General features: G+C 38.2%; 1 protein-coding gene across 3 annotated transcripts in view; it reads left to right on the top strand.

The window, feature by feature from the left end:
* The window catches only part of csrnp3 (cysteine-serine-rich nuclear protein 3), a 29,588-nt gene extending 13,358 nt beyond the window's left edge, over nt 1–16,230 (top strand). Inside the window, exons 1-5 of one of the 3 annotated variants that reach the window (XM_046845926.1) lie at nt 3,136–3,373; nt 7,038–7,208; nt 11,883–12,142; nt 12,260–12,556; nt 13,028–16,230. In XM_046845926.1, coding sequence (XP_046701882.1) covers nt 7,061–7,208; nt 11,883–12,142; nt 12,260–12,556; nt 13,028–14,188 — 1,866 coding nt within the window. In that variant the 5' untranslated portion in view covers nt 3,136–3,373; nt 7,038–7,060 and the 3' untranslated portion in view covers nt 14,189–16,230. Of the gene's footprint in view, nt 1–3,135; nt 3,469–7,037; nt 7,209–11,882; nt 12,143–12,259; nt 12,557–13,027 lie in introns of those variants that run through there. The other 2 variants (XM_046845925.1, XM_046845924.1) reach the window with 2 other exon arrangements.
* Nucleotides 16,231–16,776: the final 546 nt, after the last annotated feature.

The raw sequence follows: 16,776 nt of genomic DNA, 5'->3' as shown, positions 1-16,776 counted from the left end.
GTATTATGAGGAAATTGCATGCTGCTTTCATTCGGAATGATTTTCCATTTAGTCTCTTTTAGTGTTCATCCATTCAGCGATCAATATTTTATACCCATGGGCTATGCGCTATCAGAAAAAAATGGGGTACTAAACTGTGCCATTTCTTTGTTGCTAGAGTGGCACCTCAAGGGTACAACCTTTTATAGTATTTAACCATTTCCTAGAACGATGCATGTAATGTACTTTAACTCTTAAAAAAAAAAAAAAAAAAAGAAAGAAAGGATGGCAGGTAATTTGTAGGGCTGCACGATTAATCGAAAAATAAATCACGTTCTCGATTCATACATACATTCGATCTTCTTTTTAAATGACGGCGATTCACGTGCATATATAGTATTTCCCTGTATTCAGATGCTGCATTCACGTGTTCACGTATTTACTTACAACATTCTAAGATGCTATATCAGTCAAACTTACTCACACTGTGTAAAACCAAACCCTATTTATTCACCAATCAGACCCGATCGTTTCTCTCCTCCCTCGTCCTTATTTGCGGCGTTCTGCTGTTACTCACGTGACGTGTATCAAAGCGGCAGACCCGAATACATTGGTGGATTTAGAGCGGTAACATTGGTTTCATTCAAAAGAGAGGAAAAAATGAGCGCCAGTTCGGAAATTCCTGGTGGCGACGATGCAGCAACATTGGTAACGAAAAAAGGAGCACATTGCACCGTGTGGAATTTTTTCGGGTTTAAACCTGACGATGATGCGCAACGAGTCGTAATCTGTAAGCAGTGCTTTGGCATTGTGGCAGCCCCGCAAGGTAACACCACCAATCTCTACAACCACCTCAGACGTCGCCACAAAATACAGTACGAGTTAGCCATGAAAGACAAGGGAGCCACACCAAAAAATACCAGCCGCCAGACCACACAAACTTCAATAACTCCGACATTACACGGTGCATCCCCATACCCCTCAAGTTCCCAGCGGCACAAAGACATAAACGCCATCGCTTATCACCTAGCTAAAGACATGGCTCCTATAAACACTGTTGAAAACGAGGGATTTAAGGCAATGATAAAGACTTTAGACAAGCGCTACTGTCTGCCCTCTCGCAACTATTTTTCATCCGTTGCGTTGCCAGGTCTATATACTCAGTGTCGCATGACAGTCGAGAAAGAACTGCAAAATGCAAATTACTACTACTTTTATTATAACTGAAAATCCTGTGTAGCACTGTTTTTACTTGAGTGCTTTACTTTTTGGTTGAAAACATGAGAATCGTGTGAGAGAATCGTGATCTCAATTCCCAAGGAGAAAAATTGTGATTCACATTTTAGCAAGAATCGTGCAGCCCTAGTAATTTGTGCACCATTTAATGTGCAAAATATACATTTCTACGTTGTAAGTGCAAAAGGGTTACCCATCACCACAAACACTAGGAAACGCTGCTATATTTCTGAGGAGTGGGTTCTGGGAAAAATAAAACTCCAGTACAGTCAGTCAATTAAACCCATAACACACATTAGCTTTATCCTGATGAGGCTGGTGACCATTCACAGAGCATCCCTAAAGCCTCTTCTATATTCTATATAATTCTCTCATGCTTTAAAAACCATATACTATCCGAAAAAAAAGGTTTTTATTGCCATCTGAATATATGCAATGTTTGCCTGCATGTCTTTTATATGCAAAACACAATTTGAATTCACAAACACATTTAGATGGCTCTGTGAAGTGTCTGTGAAGCAACATACATTAAAAAGAACGTTTATTGGTTTATTTATTACAAATGGACCAAACTCTTTAATAAGATTAGAGACTTGAATGAAACCTACGCTGTGGTTCTGAATATGCCTACACATGTATTCCTATTGTAGCTTGAGGTGATTTAAACAAAGTAGACATTACTTAATTGAATCGACTTCATTTCATTCATTCTTGTTATTCCCTCAAAAAAATCGACTGAAACTTTAAATCATTGTTATGTGCCTTACTGAGCACATATCTACCAAGTGTCTGGCAATCTTTTAATCTACTGTGTATGTATTTGTATTAAATTAAGGAAACAGTTTCATGGCAATTGTACATGCTGCAATCTAAAGTGTTAACACATTGGGATTTAGATTGTAAATATATATGCACCTTCATTTATCCTGTACTTCTGAGGCCGATCCCGAGGGCTTTGCCACATGACCCTGCAGATCACTGATTGGCAGGTAGGTTGCTTAGCAACAGTAGTCTACTACCCATCCTGCCCTAAATGTACAATGAGTTATTGAGGAGCTTTTGCTCAGTTTAGGTTTGAACAGTTATTTCGGCAGTGACCTGGTGTTTTAATTTGTGCTGCAATCTTACTAAATGATTACTGCATCATTAGCTAACTGTGGTCAAAGAGGACACCACCCATGCTTCCCCCCTCATTTTCAGTGTGATTTTAATAGTAGAGATTTAGAGATCTCATATCCTCTTAGACACTCCTAATTGCCACACAATTGTGCCTGTGTGTGTTTGACTGTGTGTGTGTGCGCGTGTGTGAGTGTTTGACTGTGTGTGTGTGTGTTTGTGTGTGCGGCTAATTTGTTAGTGTATCCATTAATCTCATGGTATTGACTTGTAGCTTCCTCTCTTTCCTACATCCCTCTTCATGCAATCTCTGCACCTCTCTTTCTCTGACTTTCTCTTCTCTCTCTCTCTCTCTCTCTCTCTTTCCCTCTCTTACCTTCTCTCTTACCCCCTCCTTTCCTTTCTAACACTGGTAAAAATATCTGCAGACAGCAGGAGCACAGAACAGGGTGCCTCTCTCTCTCTCTCTCTCTCTCTCTCTCTCTCTCTCTCTCTCTCTCTCTCTCTCTCTTTTGCTCTCTCTCTTTTGCTCTCTCAGACAACCCACCCATGTGATCTCACAGGCAGGCTGTGCTCAGTCTCCAGCCCTCAGCTGGCTGCACCTAATGAGTCTTTGTGTGGCTGGAATGAATAAGAGAGAGTAGCAGAGAGGGAGAGAGAGAAGCAGGGAGAGGAAAGAGGAGAGTTCTTTACTGGAAACAACAGTAAAGACCTAGCTGCTGCTGAATGCACAGGTTTCTCTCCGTGTCTCATATACATACATACGTACATTCTTCATTTTCTCTCTCTCTCCTTCTTCTGCCACTTTCCTGGTTTTCTCCCCTTCACACTTTCTCTTTCTTTCTCTCCTTCTCTCTTTCTCACACACACACACACACACACACACACACACACACACACACACACACATATGCTGCCCAGTTCAGGGAGAGTAAAATGGGAGGCCTTCATTCATCACGACTCATCCAGGCTTGAATCGTTCCATTCACTTTGAGTGTGATTGGAGGGAGTAGCGGGTGGAGCACATCAGTGGTGGACGCAGGTCAGTTGGCTCCTTTAAAGCCCGGCGTGCAACCCATTGCTTGCTGCTGAGCTCATGTGGCAATGCCAGGCTTCAGCAGGGTTTAACTGACTCAGGTGAAAAGGCTTCTCTTTAAATGACATACAGTAGCTGCTAATGTTGCTTTCGTTTCTCAGTTTGTGATACTGTACCTGTGGCGGTGATGCATTAGTGACTGTGCTCATATATATATATATATATATGTGTGTGTGTGTGTGTGTGTGTGTGTGTGTGTGTGTGTGTGTGTGTGTGTGTACATATGCATGCGAAATGGTCAGGGGTGGCCAAATTTTCTATGATGGGTTTTGCTGCAGAATGCTTTAGTTGCAACATGGAGTATATGTGCTGTGGAAAAGTACAGCAGCCTAGCCGGGAGAGAGAAGAGACAAAGGGAGAGAGAGAGAGCGAGAGACAGAGGGAGAGAAGAAATATACTAGATATACTAGAGAGTTACTGCTCTCCTTGTCTCTGTGTCTTTCCCACTGCACACTACAGCAGTCAGCTCTTGTTACCTTTGGGCTACCCATGATGTCATACCAATTCATTGTGTCAAAAAATGAATAGTTGCTTCTCTTGCTGTGATCATGGATGGAACCCGATCCAGTTAAGCATCTCTGCTTCAACAAGGAGAGGTGACCACTTTGACATGAGCCACTTCCTATTTGCATTGCATGTTTCTGTGTAATAGGGCTACAGTTATTCCTTGGTGTAGTTAAGTCCGAGCAGCCATAAAGAATTTGTATATAAACTCTAGAAGAAATAAACATTTTGCTTTGCTGGTGTAAATCACAATATGTGCAAACAGCCTAAGTAAGATCTTACATAAAGAGACTGATCAGAAATCCTCTTTTCTCCATCAATGATTTCATAAATGCCACTTGATTATGTATGTGTGATGCAGCGTGATGCTTGTATTTATTTTTGGAACTTGGGGGTGTGTATTAGATGCCAGAAACATAAAAAAAATATCAAAATGTCTCTGACATGAAATCACTATTTGTGCAAGTATATTAGTATCTCCATAGCAACCACTTTTGGTATGAAAGAGCAGTGCGGCATGCGCTGAAGGCTAAGAATGCGAATGGATTTTCAACAAGGGGGAACTAATTATGATGATTACAAGGAAATAGGGCTACATTGTATCTGAAAAAACCTGGACGAGCCATTTTCAGTTATCTCGTTCACCCCGTCTGTAAATCCGAGAGAGAACAGCAGGCTTTACACAAAATGGACATAATTGAATGATTTTTTTTATTGGAAGATGTCTCGCTGTGGTTTTGATTTATATTAATAATGATACAGTGATGCAGAAAAAAAAGCAGATTATTATCAGTAGGGTCCTGAGTAGATACCGTATGCTCTTCCTGATTGAGGAAGAAGTTAGATTAGTTCAGCCTGACTGTACAACACGGACTATAATAAAAGTGTGCTTTTTACTGTAGGGAAAATGCCAGACATTCCATAGAAGCACTGTATGCTGTGGTTTGGAGCTTCTCCAGCTACTCTCTCTCTCTCACTCTTACTCTCTCAATCCCTCCCTCACTCCATCAGCACACACAGAACAATAGGCTTGTGCTGAGAGCCTAGCCGAGCGCCCCCTGCACCGTCTGGGCTTCTGTAATCAGCCGATAGCGCCGAGAGGTTCTGAGCCTAACCACATGAAACAATACATCAGCATGTCCCAGTCTGCCTTGTTCTCTCTCTCTCGTTCTCTCTCTCTCTCTCTCTCTCTCTCTCTCTCTCTCTCTCTCTCTCTCTCTCTCTCCTTCTCTCCTTCTCTCCTGGCACACCACTAATCTGTGTTTCCTCCTGCAGCTTTTTCATCATAGTGGCTATTTTAGTTTTGGAAAGCAAGAGCGAGTGAGTGTGTGAGAGGTAACTGTTGGGATGTTCTCAAAGCTATGATGCAAGTTTTTTTAATCAGTATAGGACTGCACTTATCTACATGACCGAAAAAAAAAGGTTTGGAAAAACACTGAGATTTCCGCCTTGATTATTAAAGCCGTACTGTGAGCATAATTATTACCTGATTAATGCTAGATACTCCTGTTGAGTTTTAACACAGGGTAATTTAACCACATCTATTCATTGATGCTTTTTATACAAATATAAAACCCAAAATACCACATTGGTGATGCATCATAGTTATCTAGAACTCATTTTACACAAATAGAATGCTTATTCGATAAGCTTTTTTTTATTCACGCTCACTGATTTTGATTCTTTTGGGGAAAACACATTGAAGCCAATTGTACAAATCTTAGTTAAGAAAATATCAACTCTATGGCCAAAAGTTTGTGGACACCTGACCATCACACTCATATGTGATGTCAGCCCGTTTTAGATTTAGTTCCCTTTTTGCTCTTAGAATAACTGCTAGTCCTCAGGTAAGGCTTTCCACCAGATATTAGTGCACAACTTTGCACGCTCTATCAGCCAAATGAGCATCAGTTAGGTCACACACTGATCTCAGGAAAAGAGGTCTTCCATATTTTCCTGGACTTTGCTTGAGGCACAGGGACATTGCCATGCTACACAATTCAAAACAAATGTAATTAAAATAAAGTGAATTTATAAACATATTTAAAAGTCTACAGCTTTTAATTGATATTACAGGTTTGTCAAAACCTATAGTATGCCGTGTTTGCTTGATTGTAATTTTTTTTATCTCGTTACATGTTTATTACAATGACTTACTCCTAGAAACAAGTAGCTAACTGGTGTTTAAATTGCCTTTTCTTTCTATATTTTTTTTGTAACCATTTGATTTATTTAACTTTATACTGTTTTCAAGGTTTTACTGTTTTGTTTATTGCTAATAAACCTGAATATTATGATACATACAGTGTAACAGAAAGAATCTCTCCAAGTACTGCATACTGCAAAGTGAAAAAGTTGACTTGGAAATGTTTATCAAATCCCAGATAACAGAAAAAAAATCAGTTGCTATTACAACCAGTCATACTCATTATTGTACAGACGCAGAATTTCACCACACAGTCTGTGTTGGATTAGTTATGTGATCATACATTATTTTATAAATTGTTCTTTTTTAAAAATTCTTTACACACTTTATTATTCCTCAAAAAAGAGACCTTTGCTTCATATATTTCTTTATTTCCTTCACAAATACTTTCACTGTGATTATTTGCCTGCTCTTCATTTGTCAATATTAAGAGCAATGCTAATTAAACTACAGCTTTTGTTGTGTTTTTTTTAGATGCCATTATTTACCAACATTTATTTAAACTTCCCATTGTATGTCTAGATGATGATTTGCATCCCAAAGCTTAAGCTTTAACCATATTTCACCTCATTATTTAGCCACACTGTTGTACTGTTATAACTACATCAGGAGATTTTCATGAAAACCCCTATTTTTCTGCAGCCACGCATTTAAAGCACACATCCTGAAATTTAAATGCCGTCAATTTTCCTCCTCTATCTTCCATCTAAGGCCATTTGTATAAGGTGATCATTCTCCCTTGAAAAGGAAGGAAGAAAGGCAGAATGTGTGTGTGTGAGAGAGAGAGAGAGAGAGAGAGAGAGAGAGCGCTTGTTGCTAATTAAGTGCTTTGAGTATTGTAGCAGACGTAAGCAAAGATATTAAAGAACTGTCCTCTTTGCCTGTCTTCCTAACACACAGGCAGGTGTGGCTCAGCAGCAGTCATGAGTGGAATACTGAAGAGGAAGTTTGAGGAGGTGGAGGGAGCATCACCGTGCTCCTCGCTGAGGGAGTCAGAAGAGGAGGAGATATCGAGCAGCGAGAGTGGAGACAGCAGCGACAGCGTGAACCCCTCAGCCTCTCTCTTTACACGTGAGTCATCACTGCTTCCTTTTATTATCATCATCGTCATCAATATACACCAGTGTCTGTTTTTGTATATTACAGGGAAATAGCTCACCAAGCTAGACTTTGTACTAGTGATTCAGCTTTGACATTTCCTCTTAGACTTAAAACCATCTTAGACATTACTGTTAGAAGAAAAAAAATTAAATAAAATAAAAGTCCTACCTGATGAATCATATTTAATATCCCTTATAAAGGCAGTTACTTATAAGCCAAAAGCCAGATATATATTTTTTTTTCAGTTGGTCTTCAGTTCTTGATTGGTTTGTAACACATAAAGCAATGAGAAACGTTTCTGCATTCGTACTCTTGGCATGAGAAACCGTGTTTAGGGTCTCGTCTGACAGCTGAATTTAGCACTGCTATTTAATATTGATTTTCATCTGAGTCTGTATTGGGTCCATAATAAAATATTAATTATCACAATAAACCTGAAACGGCCACACCTCACAGTTTTCAGCATCAAGTGGCAACACTCCATGTGTGCTTTGTGTTTTCCGGCGTGTGACTTCATTAAACATGAGAGAGAGCTACTAAGTTTTTAAGAGCACACTGTCCTAAAAACACAATGACTATAATCTCTCTTGAAATTTTTTAAAAGAGCCACTTTATTACATTACTTCATTTAATTTCGCAAAAGGTATTTGGGTTGCAACGAGTCGTTTTACAGATTTGTTTTTCAGCTGCACTTGCTTCTGCAATAAAACCTCGAGCTGTCTCTTATTTAGAACTACGGCAGGAAAAGCTCAGGCCAATGAATCTGTGATTTAAAGCTGCTGCAGGCGAAGCCACACCGATGAATCTGTGATCTTCACCCCAGACAGAGTTCAGTGAGAGTGTGTGTGTGGGTTTCTAAGAAAAAAGCCACAGCTGAGTAAATCTACCCCCTATTGCTCATCACATGGGCTTGTACATGATCTGCTCACTGAGCCTGTAGGAAACAGCTCCCTTTTCATGACTTATGCCAGCTAAGTGCTTGATTCTGGTTCTTTATTAATGATTAATAACACCAAAGGTGCCTACCTCACTGCTAATAGAAGAGCAGGGCTTTTGTTCTGTTCTGCCTCCTAGAGGGGAGATGAGATCTTTCCGAGGGAAGGAACACATCCCAGAGGTCTTAACTCAGTGGCTAGCACAGATAGCAAGGTGTGTGGGGAGTTCAGAGTGATTTACATTCAGCGCATACATATAACACGATTTTACTTTTCTGTTCAAGAGTGTAGTCTACTCCAGAATGACATACTTTTGATTTACTGGGTTTTTTTTTAAACACTTTATTTGACTGGCTGTTTTACAATCAACATTAAACTAACTAAATTTGAGAAATTAAGAGAACACAAAAGGCTTTACCAAATACACACTTTAATTAGATTATTTTGTAGTATTTTTGTAAAATATGTCTATCTATAACATGTCTATCTTATATTGTGAATAATAGGTTGTCAAATCAGTTATTTAACACATTTGAACAGTATTGTAGCTGTTGAATTCTTAAATCTAACTGGTCAGAAGATGTTAAGAAAATGAAAATACACTTTTTTAATCCCAGGTGGTAAATTGAATTTTCACTTCATATATTAGAATTTCGTTTCTTTCATTCACAGGGACTGAATAGCAGATGTTCCACACAGGCTCATTCAAAAACACCTAATGACAAATAAGTACAAATGTGTTAGTATTTAATAAAGGGAAATGTTATGTTTATGGAAGAAGTCTCCAGGGTCACTCAGAGTCAGCTAAGTGTTTAGAAGAGAGCTTTGTGTGTTTTTTCTAGTTTCTCAGTAACATGGCAATCTAGATTCTCTGCCTCTGAGAAAGAAAGAAAAAAGACTCCTGAGAGGATGACAACATTGTCAGTAGTAATAACAAGAACTAACACTTCAAATGTATCAATAAATTGATACAAATGTAGATATTTAAATTGAATATTTAAATAGAACAATGTAAATTGCTGTGATTTATTTTTTTAATTAATGAGTCCATGCACAAATTAAAATGGATATATATCCATAATAAACTATAGATTTTATTTATTATTTGTATCAAAAACTAAAAAACTGAAGAATCAGGGAGCATTCATTTATTCATTTATAGGGCAATATAAGAAACTGAGTAGGACATTAAGCTGTTTTAAAAAGCTTTAATAAATATTCATCTGGAGAACGCTTAAATGTTCTTTATAGAGCAGCTTCATGGAAGTGAACAGTCTTAAACATGCCAAGAATTCTTCCGGAAATCTTTATCATAAGAGACCATAAAATGATCTAATATATAATACTTAAATGTATAATCACAATTCAAATATTTGCTTGTGAGTACAGCACATGTAAAAGCATGTTTAAAAAAAAAAAAAGTGGTAGACCTTTGCTTGTGGTTTGTCAATCATTCATGCCTCTCACATCGTGGGCTCTTCTTCCCACCATCTGGAGAGGCATTTAATTTTAAGAGCTCCATCACACCTCAGTGCTGTTTACTGCTTTATCCTGCTGTCAGCTACCCTGAGAACACAAGATTACATTTACTAGCAGGTTTAAATCAACAGAAATGTATGATTCCAAATACTGGGAGAATATCGGTCCGTCATTTTTAAAACACCCTCCATTTTAGGATTGAGCAGAAAACATAATTCTGAGTAGCTTGTTTACAGATTTACTCTATAAGATATATAGTCATGCTAATTGCATTAAAAGACGTAGACGTGTTTTACATTGACATCTTTAAAGGAATAGAAGGTAACTCATCTATTTACCAAGCTTACTGTCACAGGCTCTGTTTTTCACATTTATTATGTTTATAATAGGGCTACAGCTAACGATTATTTTGACAATTGATAATCGGATGATAACTATTATTATTATAATAATTACTATTGTTATTGGCTGATTAATCCGATAAAAAAATCTAAAAATTTTAATTAGATGGTTTTGCTTATTATAACTATATAGAACCCTAATTCAGGGTATTTATGTATAAAAGTGTACTAAAAAATGCAAAAGCCAGATATTAAGATTAACTACCTTTAATGTAGATATTTTAAAGCTTCTTTGTGTAAAGTAGCTGCTTGTTGAGGAGTGCATGGGGGATTTCTCCTTTAACAAATTCACTCATGCTGGGGTTTTTTCTGTAAATAAAAAACCCCCACAAAATAAATCCATTTAAAACAAGCATTTGTGTATGCAAGGTGATGCAATTTGTAAAAATCAACATTTGTATTGTTTTTAATGATAATTGCAGATGGCAATATAAAATATGATACATTGTTTTGACAATTTTTGTTTACAAAATACACAGACATTTTGTTCAGTTGTGAAGATATAAACATCTAGAATATCATTTATTCACTTTTGTGTACAAACATTGAAAAACGAGAATTTGAGCGCAGTAAAGCCGCAGTAAATCACGTTTAAAAACCGACAAGTTACTGTTTTAGTAGACAAATGCAATAAAAAGCGAATGGAACGGAGAAACGCAGCAAGCTAACAGGCTTAAAAAAGAGGGTTAGGGGAAAAATGTACATGGTTGTACAAATGCATAAGCATCCGCCTAAAACCAAAACAGTGACTAAAAAATTTAAAAGTTTACTGCTGCTTTTATTTGCTTCTTTTTTCTGCTGCCCGTTGACCCTGTGCTCTTCACCATTTTACAAACGGCTGTGCTATCTTTCAGTCACGCTAACCTGTAACTTGAGCAGCCCAACTAATCAATAACAGCATTCGTTGGCGACAAATTTCATTATCGATTATTGTTGATCTGATCGATTAGTTGCAGCAATAGTTTATATATTTGTGGAAACATAAATTATTATATCTAATCGTGTCTACAGTGTGCTTCTGCAATACGCTAATGCGAAAGTGTCTGTTTTTCCACGCCATTAGCAAGTCCGAGTGTAGCGTGCTCATGTCTGTAAAGAATTATATTGTGCTCATGATTGTGGGTGGTGGTGCTGCAGGAACAGATGGTTTTTATTTGTCCTGTGTGTGTCTGACATGAAGGGGACTCAAGGAGAGGCTGTAGGGAACTCCATGGACATTAAAGCCAATATGAGAGACTTTAATGCTGTTTGTAGCCTAATTGTAGCCTAATAATGGTAATTCCTTCACCTTTTTTACAGTGCAACTCTGTGGGATAGCACAGGCCACATGCACGTTCTTAAAGGACTGCACGGAGTTCACCACAGGGCTGCACTTAAACAAGCTGTGTTGATTCCCAGGTCGAGATGACTGTTATAATTTACATGGTTTGTTTTATAGAGCCCATGTGAGGCTCCTGTACGGTTCAAAAAGTTAAAATATATTGTAATTTTAAACGTCATTGCTTGTTGTTCGTATTAGATAGACATAGATAAACATGGGTCATGGACTGTTTGTGTTTTTTGAAGTCTAAAGGATGTTATTAACAATATGCAGTAACATTTTTTTGAGCATAAACATTATAGCATACATCATTCACAGGGAAAACTATTAAGAAGGAAATGAAGCCCAGAACCCAGAATCCTGTGTTTCCAAAATATCACTTCATCATTTCTGTGGCATATTCTGAAAACATACAAAATTTCATGCCGTCCTGTTTTGAAAGACATTTCTGACTTAAAATCTTTTCTTTTTTTAATGACTGTGACTTGATTTGTTCTTCCTCCTCCAGCCTCTTCCATCCTAAAGCGAGAGAAGCGGATGAGAACTCAGAGAGTGCATTTCGAAAAGGTGACGGTGTATTATTTCAGCCGGCGGCAAGGCTTTACCAGCGTGCCTAGTCAGGGAGGCAGCACCTTGGGCATGTCGAGTCGACACAGCTCTGTACGGCAGTACACACTCGGCGAGTTTGCCAAGGAACAAGAACGCATACACAGGGACATGCTGAGAGACCACCTGAAGGAGGAAAAACTCAACTCTATCAAACTCAGGGTACTGAACAGATTCCATTAGTAAAAATGTTCTGCTGAATGACTGTTAGAGGGGGCCAGTGAGCTACAACAGGTATAGGCAGTAACTTAACTCTGTGAACTGCTTTTCTGTTCCTAGCTGACTAAAAACAATTCTGTCGAGTCGGAAGAGGCCAATGCTCTCACGGTGGATGATATCTCAGATGATGACCTGGACCTGGACAACACAGAGGTAGATGAATACTTCTTTCTTCAGCCGCTGACCACTAAGAAGCGCCGGGCCTTGCTACGCTCATCTGGTGTAAAAAAGATTGACGTGGAGGAGAAGCATGAGCTGAGGGCCATCCGAGTGTCACGCGAGGACTGCGGCTGTGACTGCAGACTCTTCTGCGACCCAGAGACTTGCACCTGCAGCCTGGCAGGCATCAAGTGCCAGGTAAATATGACCTAGCATTTGATTAGTCAGCAAAGATACTCTCACACACACAGACACACACACACTTTACTATATAAAAATAAATATTTAATATAAATATTTATATATAAATGATCATTATAAAAGATATATATATTATTGTTAATGAAAGTGTGCACACAGTTCTTTATTTTTATTGTTTTTATTTTTTATTATTATTATTGTCACTTTACACACAAAGACAAGTCAAACACAGAACTAAATGGCAGACTGACAAGTTAAAACTGATTTGAACAAGATTCTCTTTGTTTGAGATATAATCATATCAAATTAAGCCTTTAAGCATAAAATTGATGATAAGCATGAGATTAAGTTGATACATTGAGTTAATTTATGTTAAGACGTCTCATGCTTGTACTTCAGCCAATTTAATGAGGTTTCATGTTTAGTTCTGTTTAAAGCTTAAGTGTCGGTTGTGTTGTTTTCATGCAGGTGGACCGCATGTCATTCCCATGCGGCTGCACTAAAGAGGGCTGCAGTAATGCGGCCGGCCGGATTGAGTTTAATCCCATCCGTGTGCGCACACATTTCCTGCACACCATCATGAAACTGGAGCTTGAGAAGAGTAGGGAGCAGCAGCAGAGCTCAGCTCCTGGTCCCACCTCTGTCCTCGCCCCCAATGGCAACGGTTACCACAGCGACACCAATGGCCACTGTAGCCCATTGACATCAGGCCAACATGCTTTAGAATATACTGTCCCTGATCCCGTCCAGCAAAATGCCATCATGCACCTGCAAGCTGTGGATGATATGGATGAGGTTTTGGAAGAGGAAGAGGATGAAGAGGAGGAGGATGAGGAAGATGAGGATGAAGATGAGGATGAAAATGAGGATGATGAAGAGGAGAGCAGCAGTTTGTGTAGCCTGTCAGACTCGAGTACACAGAGCCTGGCGAACAGTGACTCGGAGGAGGAGGAGGACGATGATGTCGATGACGAAGGAGACAAGGCAGAGGAGTTTGAGGACGGCCTGACCATCGCTCCTTTATCACACAGTGAGGTGGTTTCTCCATCCTCTGTGATGTGCTACTCGGAGAACACAGTCACACAGGAGAACCAAACCAACGGCAACAATTATTTTATCAACTCCTCGACCGAATATTATCAGATGGAGAATGCCAGCTCAGCGTCTCTTTTAGCAGCTGCTAATCAGGCCAGCGAGAGCTACGGAGGAGATTCAGCCTCATATCAAGAAAGGTTGAGCAACACTAATGGAGTGATGGCACCAGGAGCCTTTAACATGACCACTGAGCATTACACTGACTATACACAGCCACCTGAGGAACAATACACCAATCATCATTTCACTCTCACTAATGGATCTTCAGCCACGATTGGCTGCTGTGAACCAGAACAGGACAAAAGCATGCAGTCGAAAGGGACCTACCACCACAGCCAATCAGGAGAGCTGAGTCAGATGGAGTACCAGAACTATCTGAACAATAACACAGATGAGGGATACACGACTAACGGGAACTGTTTTGTTGTAGAGCAGACGAAGGAGGTATCTCGCACCCTTTCTGAGGTTCCCTCTTTAGCAGACACCACCAAAGGACCGATACTGGAGTCTTTCCCTGAGCCCACCCCTGTTTAGATACATATATTAGATCCATGAGGAGAAAACACAAATGGTAAGCTAGGTGTTTGATTCAAATACCACACAGAGTCAATTAATGGTCTTTGTTTCGACACTCGACATAGTTTAGTTTGAAGATGTCAACGTGTATGATATTCATAGTCATGTATTTTTCAATGAGCCTGAAAAAAAAATCCATTAATCTAAGTGCAAACTGAGATCATATAAACTGTAAGCTTTAGGCCTGTGCAATGTTATCTGGTATTTCAAAAGTCAAAGCTCTAGTTTTGAGCCATTATTGTGGATAGAACTTTTCTATGTCTATGTGTCAGTGGTGCATAAAAAAAAAAAATAATCGTTGCCGTTCATTAATATATAAAAGAAAAAATGTGTATACTTAATCATTTTGATAAAAGCGCATGTTCTTTTGTAGCTTTTGTTGCCAATATATGGTTTTTGTATTGATTGCATTGATGTATTGTTTAAAAAAAAAAAAAAAAAGTTAAGTTCTCGTTGTTACATATGTATAATCATGCTTTTAAAGCATTTGTAAAAGCATGAAGCCTGATCTTGAAATGTTTGCTGTTTTTGCAATACCAAATCAGATGACTTAAGTTGTGAATATAATACACTTCTTGAAGACAATGCACTTTTCCAGAGGCTGATGCCATGCAAACGGCATATAGTCTTTAGCAGAGCACTGATAGGGTGAACTATCTTTTACTGGACCGTTATTTAATCCTCATTCCGCCATGCCGGTGGAGAGACGGATAAAAGAGTACTTCATTTTTAGCGTTTCCAACTAATATCTTTGGGATTTTACAGGGACATCTAATCAAATGCACTTTGAAAAGCATCAAATTAATTTGTTCTGAGGCATTGAATATCTTTTAAAATGAAGTTATGTGTTCAAATGAAATAATAATCGATGAAGCAAGAAAAAAAAGTAAAAAAAGACAGAATATTTATGAAATTGTAGAAAGTTTATTAAGCTAAATGGATCATAATGTGGAAAATCAGAAACCTAGTGATAAAACAGGTCTGAGTTCTGATTGGTTTGTATTTCAGCATATTTAGTACTATACAGCACTAGTTACTGAGTACTGTATTTAAAAATCATATTGCTAAAGAGGCATTACAAATTTGGCAAATTGAATTGACTTCTCTTAGTTGACTTCAAATGAATTGAATTGTAAAGCGGACAAATGATTCATTTAAATTATATGAACAAATGTTTTTTTAAGACTGATTTGTCAGTCGAGTGCAATAGTGTAACAGGATCACAACTTTCTGGAGGTCAGCCCTTCATTGCCAGACATCTCTTTCATCTAATCTGCTGACTGATCTTGAAAAGAAATCGTATTTCACGCACAATTACAATAGTGTTACGAATTCCTCAATAGTGTTTCGATGAAATTTAAGCTATTTTTTAAAGCAGATAGTTGTTTTTCAAGAAGCAGAAAGAGGACAATCATATTCCTGCAGTGGTTTTGCCAGTGTATAGAAGAACTACAGAGCTCAATACAGCCAGCCTTTTAACAGATCTATATGCCATACACTCATTTCTGGAACAAAATTTCATGCGAAATTGTTCATTTGCTGAAGTGTTTTTTTGTTTTGTTTTAGATATAAAGGAAACATAGTTTGAAAGGTCTGCCTTTGGTGTGACTAAACCCAAAGTAAATGCCTTTCTATTTTTTTGATTTTTTATTCATTTCTTCTTGAAAGTAAAATGGGATATCTTATCAGGAGACAGACTAAGTCTTGATCGTTTTGGGTTTGCCTTTGACCTTCATGTCCCATTGTTTCCACAGTTTGTGTTTTTAGTATTTTAAATTTCTTTTTTTGTTATCTAAATGGACAGAGCTTGTATTTGACCTCATTCTCTGTTGGAGTCCATCATACGAAGCGATGTCTTGGTCGTGCTATAACGGGAAGCAGCATATCCAGCATCGCCACCACACTCTGTTTGCAGTATTTATTCTGAATGATCTATTGAAATGTGTATTTATTGTGATTTCCTGAAATGGTATGTGCTGAATAAAACATTTCTTTGCTAATGGTGTCCTTCGTGTTCCTTGACGCTGTTTGAAATGTTATATATGTAATATATAGTATAGAATAATACACAGAATATAGTGTATAATATATATTATTTCTTGTAGTAGCATCAAACAATGATCCTTTTGGTTGAATTGTGTGAATGGCAGCTGAAATCATTAATGAGCACAGCTACTTCTGAATGACTTTGCAGCATTTCATTTTAGAGCGTATTCACCAGGACTGTGAAGAGGAGTTGAAATTGGAATTTAAATACAGTAATCCATAGCAACAATAGCTAATTGGTTCTATATTAAGAATTAAGCTGCCAAATGATTGTACAAGCTAAGAAGCTTTATCATTCATTCATAATTATGTTAAGGATTTTTTTTTTTTTTACAATGAACACTGAATGGAAGTGGCTAGTCTCAGTTTTTTAAATGTTTGACTCCATGAATATACAAAAAAGAAACACCCAACTCTATACACCCACCTCCTTCTCCCTTTATTGTTAAATATGCTGCAATGTGTTCAATGCTAAATGGGAAAAAACCCACTAGTGGCAT

Source organism: Silurus meridionalis, chromosome 3, assembly GCF_014805685.1.
Source record: "Silurus meridionalis isolate SWU-2019-XX chromosome 3, ASM1480568v1, whole genome shotgun sequence".
NCBI classification, from domain to species: domain Eukaryota; kingdom Metazoa; phylum Chordata; class Actinopteri; order Siluriformes; family Siluridae; genus Silurus; species Silurus meridionalis.
This window is presented reverse-complemented; position numbering and strand designations above follow the sequence as displayed.